The 13,325-nt window shown below is 38.4% G+C and overlaps 1 protein-coding gene across 3 annotated transcripts in view; it reads right to left on the bottom strand.

Annotated features, from left to right (window-relative positions):
* The window catches only part of EPB41L5 (erythrocyte membrane protein band 4.1 like 5), a 169,135-nt gene that overhangs the window by 56,474 nt on the left and 99,336 nt on the right, over positions 1–13,325 (bottom strand). For all 3 annotated transcript variants that reach the window (XM_050752704.1, XM_050752705.1, XM_050752707.1), the window contains exon 17: positions 530–693. In XM_050752704.1, the coding sequence (XP_050608661.1) occupies positions 530–693 (164 nt within the window). The remainder of the gene's footprint in view (positions 1–529; positions 694–13,325) is intronic.

Raw genomic sequence — 13,325 nt, 5'->3', positions numbered from 1 at the left:
CAGGAAACTGCTGTTTATAAACAAGTTATGCTTTCATATAAAACTAAACTCACAAATATATAGACATTTTCAATGAGAGATTTACTGTCTCCTTTTAACCTTCAAAAATGTGTGTGTGTGTATGTGTGTGTGTGTGAGTTTTAAAGCACCATTCTTTCTGTGTTATTTCTTTTTGTGGGCCTAGGCAATAATAAACCTCATTAATGACAAAATACTTTCTAAGAGCTAATGGGATGTTCAAACATTCATTCAATCCTATGCCCTAGAAAACGTTTCCACTCTAGAAAAAAGCAAATGAAGACTCTTAAATGTTTAATGTCTTATAAATGACACACACGTTTGATGACCTCAATTATGTTATCTTAAACATTTCAGTGTTCCCTTTAGTCAAAAAGGCAAGAGGGCATAACTCTTCTGGATTAAATTTAAAAGTTGAACTAGTATAAAAAATATTATTAGAGAAGCTAATTTAAATATATCAAAGGAACACAAAAAGGTATGACTGATGTATTATGGAACATTTACTTACTCTCATATTCAACTTCAGGTTCCCCTAATCCAGGAAGCCTGGTGGCTACATTAATGTCATTCAGTGCTTGGGATGTTTCCATAGTGTCGGATGCCCCAATTACATCACCAATCGTTGTTTCCAATAAGTCTGGGCTATTCAGCAAATCAATATTCGGAGGAATGCTGCAATGGAAATAGAAAATTTACTTAGACCAAGACATTTAACATGAAAAAATTAAAACACTGCTCACCCCCTGTATCTGCAACTTCCACCACATCTGTGAATTCAAGCAACCATGAATCAAACAATACAGTTTATTTACATAGCATTTATATCGCATTAGGTTTTCTACGTAATCTAGAGATGATTTAAAGTTTATGGGAAGATGCATGTAGGTTACATGCAAACACGGCACCATTTCATATAAGGCACTTGGGCGTCTGTGGATTTTGGTATCTCAGGGAGGTCCTGGAATCTATCCTCCATGGATACTGAGGGACTATACTAACAAGGTCTTTGTTGAAAACAGATTCATGGAAAAGTTTTTATCTCAATTGGTTTCATTCATCTCTCACAACCCTTTGAGTAGACGTCTTCTCCCAGCCAAAATGGAGTGATAGGGACTGGTTTGCCCTCCCACCTGAAAACCTAAGGGAGAAAAATAACCTAAATAAGTAAGGTTAAATAAATAACCTAAATAAATAAGTTCCACAAAGTTGCAGAATACAAGATCAATATAAGAAAACTCAATTGTATATCTATACATGAACAATGAGTAATAGGAAACGGAAGTTATGAAGACAATTTCATTCACAGTAACATCAAAAGGGATAGAAACTTAGGAATAAATTTAATAAAGGATATGTATGACTTGTACACTGAAAATCATTTATAAAGGAGATCTAAATAAAGACTTTTAATGTTCACAGATTGGAACACTTAATATTCAAGATGGCTTCTCCCCAAACTGATGCGTAAATTCAATGTATTCACTATCAAAATCCCAGCAGGACTTTTTTTTGTAGAATTGACCAGCCAATTCTAAGATTTATGAAAGCCAAAGCAGCTAGAATAGCCAAAACAATTTCAAAAATGAATGTACACTATTGAATTTGAAAACTTACTAGAAAGCCACAGTAATCAAGACAGGCTGATACTGGCACAAAGACAGGCATGTAAATCAACAAAATTGAGAGTCTATATTATGGAATATAAGGAACTTGTGACAACATAAGGCTTTTTGACAACATAAATCAGGGGAAAAGACAGACTTTTAAACAAATGGTACTAGGACAACCAGATATCCATATGCAAACATATTAATTTAGGCCCTACCTCACACTGTACACAAAAATTAAAATGGATAAGCGACCTAAGTGTTAAGAGCAAAAACTATAAAACTTTAGAACAAAATATAGAAGAAAAAAATCTTTGCGACTTTGGGTGGAGTATTCTTAGATATGACACTAAAAGTATCCATAAAAGAAAAACTTAAGATGAACTTCATCACAACTAAAAATGTTTCAGTGTCAAAGAACCATTATGAAAATGAAACGCCACAAATTGGGGGGAAATTTTTGCAAATCATGTATCTGATAAGGGGCTAGTTATCCAAAGCATACGAGGAACTCTCTGTAGATATATAAGTTAATACAGCATATATATTACTTACTATATTAAGTTATAGTTAAGTTGGCATGAGATGATACTCCAGTAGGGTAGGCAGCTAATCAGCTATGACTGATATCCTTATAAAATGGGGAAATTTGGACACAGATACACACAGGGAGAATGCCATGTGAAGACAAAGGCAGAGATCAGGGTGATGCATCTACAAACCAAGAAACACCAAAGACAGCCAGCAAACCACCAGAAACGAGGACAGAGGCACAGAATAGTCTTTCTCAGAGTCCTCAAAGGAAGCAACCCTAGCAACGCCTTGCTCTTGGACTTCTAGCATCTTACTGAGGCAAAGTTCAGTTTGTGGTATCTTGTAACAGCAGTCCCAGCAAACCAATACATCTCATATTCTAAAGATCTGCACAGGACTAAAAGAGAGCCTTAGAGCACATCAGGCCATAAAAGAAAGAAAAGACAAAAAAATCCCAAAAAGACATTCTGTGAGGGAACTCAAAGGACTAAAAAGAACTGTGACTTTTCTCCTTCCTTCCCCAGGAGAATGGGGCATTGTAAAATCACATCGGGTAAATGGAAGCTCTAAAAGAACTTGTGAAAGCGGAGAAAGGCATCTTACTCTGTGGTGGGAGATTACTGAGGAGCAGAAACTACCAGGCGTATGTCAGGTGTGTGTGGCAGAAGGAGTGCTCTTAGGAAAATTCAACATATGAATCTGCACATTTGGGAGCATATGTAAATATATTTCCCATGAGTTAAGTGCCTCCCTTAGCAATGAGAGGTCCAAACTCAGTAAGTTGACTGGAGCCAACCTTACCAATGGAGGGAAAAGGCCAGCAGTTGGACAAGCTGCGTTTCCACTGTTTGGCAGGGCAAGAATGTATAGACTCCCTAGAGGACGAGTTTGGAACAAGTTGCACATCAAAATGTGTAATTACAGAAATAGATAACAACACACTGAAAAAATCCATGAGTCTATGCTGACAACAAATTATTTCTTTTGAAGGTGGGAGAAAAGAGGAAAGTTGCTCTTTATAGAAGAAAACCGACTTCTATCTATAGAAGAAATGACAGAATTAGAACATCACCATATTACAAATATCAAGTTAATAATGGATACAGGCAAAAAGTATTGATGAATGCTAAAACTACAGGGTAAAAGACTGTTAGGGAATAAGAAATCCATTCGGTCTTAAAATGACACTCCACAGATTATACAGGAAAAAGTACCTTCACAGAGAACTCTGGTGAATATCACCTTAACAAAACATTAGTAAAAAGGTTTAACCTCAATCTCGTCATGAAAAAATAATCACACAAATCTAAGTTGAGAGGCATTCTACAAAAGAACTGGTGTACACTCCTTTAAAAAAAGTCAAATGTTGTGAAAGGTTAAAAAAAAAAAAAAAAAAAAAGATAGGCTGGCGGAACTGCTCATGATTAAAGAAACATGAAAAATCAACTGAAATATTTATTATATGCTGGGTCGGGAGGAAAAACAGCTATAAAAGGTATTGAAACGTTTGGGAAAATCTTAATAGGTACTGTATATAAGATAACAGTATTATACCAAAGTTAAATTTTCAGAGTATAACATAAACGTATCTTTGATTTTTGGAGATCCATGCAAAAGTACATAGGAATGAAGAAATGTCATGCCTGCATTAGGATTCTCATTAGCCAGCCAAGAAAATGAAACAAATGCGAGCAAATATGGTAAAATATTAAGTTGGTGAATCTACAGGAAGGGCATATGGTTATTCACCCACCATTCATTCAACTTTTTTGCAGGTCTGAAGTTTTCCAAAATAAAAATTTGAGAGAAATAAAAGAATGCATGTACTTCCCCTGGGCCAAGTGTTAAGTCCAACTTTAAGCCCAATCAATGAAACTCCAAAAGGTACCAAGGTCAGATGATCTAAATAGTAAAAGGATACTTGTGGGCAGAAGCTGAGCCAGAAATGAGGGGAGTGAAGAAGGGTGTCGGAAGAGGTGAAATATGAAGTATATTGCCTATGTTGGGGAAGTGACTGGTTCTATGATGGCCTCTGAGAAAACACACTAATGAGAAGCACGGAAGAGCAAGCATTTGCACATATGCCATCACTGGATTACCAAAGAACCAACCAAGTAAGTCTTCGCCCCCTTTCCTCTTCTTTCTTCTTCATCCCTCAATGTGAGCACCACAAGAATAAGGGGAGAAAGTAAAGACTAAAAGAACAAACAGGCCAGGCACAGTGGTTCATGCCTGTAATCCAGGCACTTTGGAAGGCCGAGGTGGGAGGATTGCTTGAGTCCAGGAGTTTGAGACCAGCCTAGGCAACAAGGCAAAATGCCATCTCTACTGAAAACAAAAACTTAGCTGGGCATGGTGGCACATGCCTGTAGTCCCAGCTACTCAGGAGGCTGAGATGGGAGAATCACCTGAGCTCGGGAGGTGGAGGCTGCAGTGAGCCGAGATTGTGCCACTACACTCTAGCCTGGGCAACAGGAGTGAGACCCTGTATCAAAAAGAAAAAAAAAAAAAAAAAAAAAAGAGAGAGAGAGAGAGACAAACACTCCCCATCCCCATTCGCCACTGCACCTCTGTACATTTTGAGAATGGGTAAAGGGGAAATTGTTAAATTAGAAGTGGACTTTTTGTAATTTAAAGTATGTTTCAATGATTACAAGTAAGATGGTTCTTATATCTATAAATGATGAGCTAGAAATGGGGAAAGTTTACTTTATACAGATCAATACAGTAATTAAGGGACAAGTCAAGAGGGATATTCAACCCTTTCTAAAAGCAGGTGATGAACTCCTAGTAATTAAGTGTGGCTCAAGCAAGGGGGCACGTGAAGGGCTGAGAGTGAAAACAGAAACCAGGGTCAAAATTTCAACACTGGGGAAAATGAAACCCAAAACACCTCATATGTGAGGAGGCAGTGAACAGTCAGATGCACTACTTGAAACCAGGGGACTAGGTTTTCTAGACAGGAACAGAGGCTGAAAAAGTTCTATTTATAAGTTTAGAGTTTTTAAGTTTCAAATAAAAAAAAAAAAACTTTGTCTGCAATGAAGGGAAGAATTAGAAATATCTGTGCAACCAACAAGCAGACTACCATATCTTGGGCTCAAGGACTGAAGGTAATTTCTCTGAAAGACCCTACTATAAAACCTTCAGAGCTGAGGATTTCAAAAAGTAAGGTTGAGGAAATTTCAAAACTAACTTACAGGGCAGAAAGAGCATGGTAAGAAGGAAAGAAAACAAACAAATCTGCTTAACATAAGACAATTTGAACTCACAAACAAAAAATTACAAAGCACATATATCTGATGCTAAGACAACCAACAAACCCAAGAAACAGGAGTATTTACAGCTAAGGAAGTAGAAAGGATATAACACAGTCTAAAAAGGAATTTAAAGTATATTAAATGTGCTGAAAGATATAAAGGAGGGATAGAATAAAACAGGAAAGGAGGCTATGAAACAACAGCAGATTCTGAGAGGTATCATCAAATTAAACACTGAAAAAAAGAAACACAGCAAGCTAGACCAAACATAACTGAATTAAAAGATACTAACAAAAATTAGGGAAATCACTAAGAAGGTAACAGAGATAAAGACACAGTAAACATGGGCTGGGTGTGGTGGCTCACACCTGTAATCCCAGCACTTTGGGAGGCTGAGGCAGGTGGATCACTTGAGGTCAGGAGTTTGAGACTAGCCTGGCCAACATGGTGAAACCCCATCTCCATTAAAAATACAAAAATTAGCTGGATGTGGTGGTGCACGCCTGTAATCCCAGCTACTCGAGAGGCTAAGGCAGGAGAACTGCTTGAACCCGTGAGGTGGAGGCTGCAGTGAGCCGGGATCATGAAACTGCACTCCTGCCCAGGCCACAGAGCAAGATTTCGTTTCAAAAAAACAAAAACAAACAAAAAAGGCATAGTAAACGTGAAAGGTAAGAAATACAGAAATTGACATGAATTGAAAGCTGCAACATACATTTAATAGAAATTCTAAAAGGAAAAACAGAAATGATGAAAGAGAAGCAATATTAGAGGGGATAATGATTATCCATTATAATCATGATAATGATTATAATTACCAAAAGGAGACATTCATGAGGGATTAAACATTGAATAACGAACACACAAGTTTTACTTCTTTCTCATAAAACTACTCTAGTGTGACAGTACGAGGACAAAAAAGAGCAGAAGAGATTTTTAAAAATCTTTCAAAGGCAGTGAAACACATTAACAAGTGGCCATTAATTAGAAGGACTGAATTAATCTAAATCTAATCAAACAGTAGGGAATGCTTAGAAAAAAGACAAATCTCTGTACAGAACAAGAAAAGTTGCTAATAATTCCCTCCCAATCCATGGGTTGTCTCTTCATTTTCTTGATGGCATCCTCTGAAATACAACAGTCTTAATATTTGATGAATTCTAAACTTACCAATTTTTCTTTTGTCACGTGTTTTTAGTGATCTATCTGAAAGAACACTACTCTAAAACTTTTGTCACTATCAGAGTTAGGTCTGACTGCTTCTTTAAGTGGAACCCCAATGCATTCCTCCTCACTGGGCAGGGCCTCCCTGTGGGGTGGCTTCAGCCACTCTAGCCAGGGTTATATGGGCAAACTCTAATATCTCCCTGGGAAGGAGCTCCCAGGGGAAGGGGCAGCCACCATCTCTGTGGTTTGACTGACTCAGCTGTTCCAGTCTGCCAGCTTTGGAGTCCAAATGGTCCAGATGAGGAAGGGTCCCCAGTGCAGCACAGCTGCTTTGCTACATTGTGGCCAGATTGCTTCTACAAGCAAGACCCTGATCCATTCCTCCTCCCTGGGCAGGACCTCCCTAGAGGGGCTTCAGTCACTCCAGCCAGGGTTATACAGACAGAGCTCTGATCTCTCCCTAAGATGGAGCTCCTGGAAGGAGCCATCTCTGTGGTTCAGTCAACTCAGCCATTCCAGCCTGCCAGCTTTGGGAGTCCAAAAGGTGCAGAGGAGGAAGGGTCCCCCGCAATGCAGCACACCTGCTGTACCAAAAAGCAGCCAGACTGCTTCCTTAAGCATGTCCCAGATCCCAGATCTCATTCCTCCTGACTGGGTGAGACCTCCCAACAGGGGCGTTCAGATACCTCCTACAGGAACATTTGGGCCATTAACAGGTCAGTGCCCCGCTGGGATAGAGCTTCCAGAGGAAGAAGCAGACTGCCATCTTTGCTATTTCATAGCCTCCACTGGTGATATTTCCAGCTATGAGAAAAACCAGGGCAACCAGAGTCTGCAGCAGACCCCCTGTATCAGCTCTATGGAAGAGTGGCCTGTTGAAAGAAAAACAAACAGAAAACAACAACATCGACCAAAAAGACCCCACAAAAATTCCATTCAAAGGTCAGCAATCTCAAAGACTGAAGGTAGATAAACCCACAGAGATGAGAAAGAATAAATGCAAAAATGCTGAAAACTCAAAAAGCCAGAGTGCCTCTTCTCCTCCAAATGACCACATCACCTCCCCTGCAAGGGCACAGAACAGGGCAAAGGCTGAGGTGGCTGAATTGACAGAAGTAGACTTCAGAAGGTCAGAATAATGAACTTTGGTGAGCTAAAGGGGCATGTTCTAATCCAATGCAAAAAAACTAAGAATCATGAGAAAATGGTATAGGAGTTGATAGCCAGGTCAGTCAGTCTAGAGAGGAACATAACTGACCTAATGGAGCTGAAAAACACAATATGATAACTTCACAATGCAGTCACAAGTATCAACAGCAGAACAGACCAAGCAGAGGAAAGAATCTCAGAACTTGAAGACTACCTTTCTGAAATAAGACTGGTAGATAAGAATAGAGGGAAAAAAAAAAGGAAAAGCAATGAACAAAACCTCCAAGAAATATGGGATTATGTAAAGAGACCAAACTTATGACTGATTGAGGTACCTGAAAAGAGACAGGGAGAACAGAACCAAGTTAGAAAACAAACATCAGGATATATCCAGAAGAACTTCTCCAACCTAGCAAGGCAGGCCAAAATCAAATTCGGGAAATGCAGAGAACTCCAGTAAGATGCTCCAAAAGAAGATCAACCCCAAGACACATAATCATCCGATTCTCCAAGGTTGAAATGAAAGAAAAAATGGTAGGGGTAGCCAGAGAGAAAGGCCAGGTCATCCACAAAGGGAAATCCATCAGTCTAACAGCAGACCCCTCAACAGAAAACCTAAAAGCCAGAAAAGATGGGGCCAATATTCAACATTCTTAAAAAAAGAATCTCCAATCCAGAATTTCATACCAACCAAACTAAGCTTCTTAAGTGAAGAAGAAATAAGATCCTTTTCAGACAAGCAAATGCTGAGGGAATTCTTGCAGGCCTGCCCTGCAAGAGCTTCTGAAGGAAGCACTAAATATGGAAAGGAAAAACAACTACCAGTCGCTACAAAAACACACTGAAGTACACAGGCCAATGACACTATGAGGCAACCACACAAACAAGTCTGCAAAATAACCAGCTAGCATCTAGTTATTTTGATGACAGGATCAAATTCACACATAAAAATACTCACCTTAAATGTAAACGGGCTAAACACCCCAATTAAAAGACACAGAATGTCAAGCTGGATAAAGAGCCAAGACCCACTGGTATGCTGTCTTCAAGAGACCCATTTCACGTGCAAAGATACACATAGGCTCATAATAAAAAGATGGAACAAAATTTACCAAGCAAATTGAAAATAGGAAAAAACAGGGGCTGCAATCCTACTTTCTGGCAAAAAAGACTTTAAACCAACAAAGATCAAAAAAGACAAAGAAGAGCATTATCTAATAGTAAAGGGTTTAATTCAAAAAGAGCTAACTATCCTAAATATATATGCACCCAATACAGGAACAACCAGATTCATAAAGCAAGTTCTTAGAAACTTACAAAGAGACTCAGACTCCCACACAATAATAGTAGGAGAGTTTAACACCCCAATGATAATATTAGACAGATCACTGAGAGAGAAAATTACAAAGATATTCAGCATCTGAACTCAGCTCTGGATTAAATCAAGCAGACCTGATAGATGAATACATAATTAACCACCCAAAAGCAAAAGAATATACACTTTTCTCATTGTCACACAGCAACTACTCTAAAACTGATTACATAATCAGAAGTAAAACACTTCTCAGCAAATGCAAAAGAGCTGAAATCATAACTCTCTCAGACCACAGCACAATCAAACTACAATTCAAAATTAAGAAATTCACTCAAAACCACACAACTACATGGAAATGGAACAATCTGCTCCTAAATGACTCATGGGTAAATAAAATTAAGGCAGAAATCAAGAAGCTTTTTGAAACTAATGAGAACAAAGAGGCAACATACCAGAATCTCTGGAACACAGCTAAAGTAGTGTTAAGAGGGAAATTTATAACACTAAATACCCACATCAAAAAGCTAGACAGATTTCATTAACAACCTAACATCACAATTAAAAGAACTAGAAACCAAGAGCAAACAAACCCCAAAGCTAGTAGAAGACAAGAAATAACCAAGATCAGAACTGAACTGAAGGAGACAGAGACACACACACAAAAAAATTCTTCAAAAAAAATCAATGAGTCTGAGAGGTGGTTTTTTGAAAAAATTAACAAAATAGATAGACTGTTAGCTAGACTAATGAAGAAAAGAGAGAAGAATCAAATAAACACAAACAGAAATGATAAGGGAGATATCACCACTGACTCCACAGAAATGTAAACAACCATCAGAGAATACTATAAACGCCTCTATGCAAGTAAAGTAGAAAATCTAGAAGAAATGGATACATTCCTGGACATATACACCCTCCAAAGAATGAACCAGGAAGAAACTGAATCCCTGAATAGACCAACAACAAGTTCTGAAATTGAGGCAGTAATAAACAGCCTGCTAACAACAACAGCAACAAAAGCCCAGGACCAGATAGATTCACAGCAGAATTCTACCAGAGGTACAAAGAAGAGTTGGTACCATTTCTACTGAAACTATTCCAAAATATTGAAAAGGAGGGATTCCTCCCTAACTCATTCTATGAGGCAAGCATCATCTTGATACCAGAACCTGGCAGAGATACAACAACAAAAAAAAACTTTAGGCCAATATCCTTGATGAGCACCGATGCCAAAAAAAACTCAATAAAATACTGACAAACTGAATCCAGGAGCACATCAAAAAGTTTATCCACCACGATCAAGTTGCCTTCATCTCCAGGATGCAAGGCTGGTTCAAAATACACAAAACAATAAATGCGATTCATCACGTAAACGAAACTAGAGGCAAAAACCACATGATTATCTCAATAGATGCAGAAAGGGCCTTCAATAAAATTCAACATCCCTTCATGTTAAAAACTCTCAATAAACTAGGTATTGAAGGAACATACCTCAAAATAATAAGAGCCATATATGACAGACTCACAGCCAGTATCACACTGAATGGGCAAAAGCTGGAAGCATTCCCTTTAAAACCCAGCACAAGATAAAGATGCCCTCTCTCACCACTCCTACTCAACATAGTATTGGAAATTCTGGCCAGGGAAATCATGCAAGAGAAAGAAATAAAGGGTATTCAAACAGGGAGACAGGAAGTCAAATTATCTTTGTTTGCAGATGACATGATCCTGTATCTAAAAACCCCATCATCTCAGCCCAAAAGCTTCTTAAGCTGATAAGCAACTTCAGCAAAGTCTCGGGATATAAAATCAATGTGCAAAAATCATTAACATTACTATAGAACAACAACAACAACAGGTAAGCACAGAGCCAAATCATAATTTAACTCCTATTCACAGTTGCTACAAAAAATAAAACACCTAGTAATACAGCTAATAAGGGATGTGAAGGACCTCTGCAAGGACAACTGCAAACCACTGCTCAAAGAAATCAGAGGACACAAACAAATGGAATAACATTCCATGTTCATGAATGGGAAGAATGAGTATCAATAAAATGGCCATATTGCCCAAAGTAATTTATAGATCCAATGCTATTCTCATTAAACTACCACTGACATTTTTCACAGAATTAGAAAAAAAATACTTTAAAATTTGTATGGAAATAAAAAAGAGCCCAAATAGCCAAGACAATCCTAAGCAAAAAGAACAAAGCTGGAGGCATCATGCTACTCGACCTCAAACTATACCACAATACAGGCTACAGTATACTACAGTAAAGGTTACAAGAACCAAAACAGCATGGCACTGGTACTAGAACAGACACATAAGACCAATGGAAGAGAATAGAGAAATCAAGAATAAGAGAGCACACCTATAACCATCTGATCTTTGACAAACCTGACAAAAACAAGAAATGGAGAAAGGACAGAACTCTCCACCCCAAATCAACAGAACATATATTCTTCTTAGCACCACATCATGTTTATTCTAAAATTGACCACCTAATTGGAAGTAAAGGACACCTCAGCAAATGTGAAAGAACAGAAATCACAATAAACTGTCTCTCAGACCACAGTGCAATCAAATTAGAACTCAGGATTAAGAAATTCACTCAAAACCGCACAACTACATGGAAGCTGAACAACCTGCTCCTGAAGACTACTGGGTAAATAACAAAATGAAGGCAGAAATAAAGATGTTCTTTGAAACCAATGAGAACAAAGACATAACATACCAGAATCTCTGGGACACATTTAAAGCAGTGTGTAGAGGGAAATTTATAACACTAAATGCCCACAAGAGAAGGCAGGAAAGATCTAAAATCGACACCCTAACATCACAATTAAAAGAACTAGAGAAGCAAGAGCAAACAAATTCAAAAGCTAGCAGAAGGCAAGAAATAACTGAGATCAGAGGAGAACTGAAAGAGATAGACACACAAAAAACCCTTCAAAAATTAATGAATCCAGGAGCTTTTTTTTAGAAAAGATCAACAAAATTGACAGACCTCTAGCAAGACTAATAAAGAAAAGAGAGAAGAATCAAACAGATGCAATAAAAAATGATAAAGGGGGCCAGGCACAGGGGCTCACGCCTGTAATCCCAGCACTTTGGGAGGCCAAGGCAGGCAGATCAGAAAGTCAGGAGATCAAGACTATCCTGGCTAACACAGTGAAACCCCGTCTCTACTAAAAATATAAAAAAATTAGCCAGGCGTGCTGGCGGGAGCCTATAGTCCCAGCTACTTGGGAGGCTGCGCCAGGAGAATGGCGTGAACTCGGGTGGCAGAGCTTGCAGTGAGCTGAAATTAGGACATTGCCTGGGCGATAGAGCAAGACCCTGTCTCAAAAAAAAAAAAAAAAAGATAAAGGGGATATTGCCACCGATCCTACAGAAATATAAATTACCATCAGAGAATACTATAAACACCTCTACACAAATAAACTAGAAAATCCAGAAGAAACGGATAAATTCCTGGACACATACACCCTCCCAAGACTATAGCAGGAAGAAGCTGAATCTCTGAATAGACCAATAACAGGCTCTGAAATTGATGCAGAAAAGGCCTTCGATAAAATTCAACAGCCCTTCATGCTAAAAACTCTCAATATACTAGGTATTGATAGAACGTATCTCAAAATAATAAGAGCTATTTATAACAAACCCACAGCCAATATCATACTAAATGGGTAAAAACTGGAAGCATTCCCTTTGAAAACCAGCACAAGAAAGGGATGCCCTCTCTCATCACTCCTGTTCAACATAGTGCTGGAAGTTCTGGCCAGGGCAATCAAGCAAGAGAAAGAAAGGTATTCAATTAGGAAAAGAGGAGTCAAATTGTTCCTGTTTGCAGATGACATGATTGTATATTTAGAAAACCCCATCGTCTCAGCCCAAAGTCTCCTTAAGCTGATAAGCAACTTCAGCAAAGTCTCAGGATACAAAATCAATGTGCAAATATCACAAGCATTCCTATACACCAATAACAGACAGAGAGACAAACGAGTGAACTCCCATTCACAATTGCTACAAAGAGAATAAAATACCTGGGAATCCAACTTAAAAGGGATGTGAAGGACCTCTTCAAGGAGAACTACAAACCACTGCTCAATGAAATAAAAGAGGACACAAACAAATGGAAGAACATTCCATGCTCATGGATAGGAAGAATCAATATCGTGAAAATGGCCATACTGTCCAAGGTAATTTATAGATTCAATGCCATCCCTGTCAAGCTACCAATGACTTTCTTCACAGAATTGGAAAAAA

Source organism: Macaca thibetana, chromosome 12 (genome assembly GCF_024542745.1).
Source record: "Macaca thibetana thibetana isolate TM-01 chromosome 12, ASM2454274v1, whole genome shotgun sequence".
Lineage (NCBI taxonomy): Eukaryota > Metazoa > Chordata > Mammalia > Primates > Cercopithecidae > Macaca > Macaca thibetana.
This window is presented reverse-complemented; position numbering and strand designations above follow the sequence as displayed.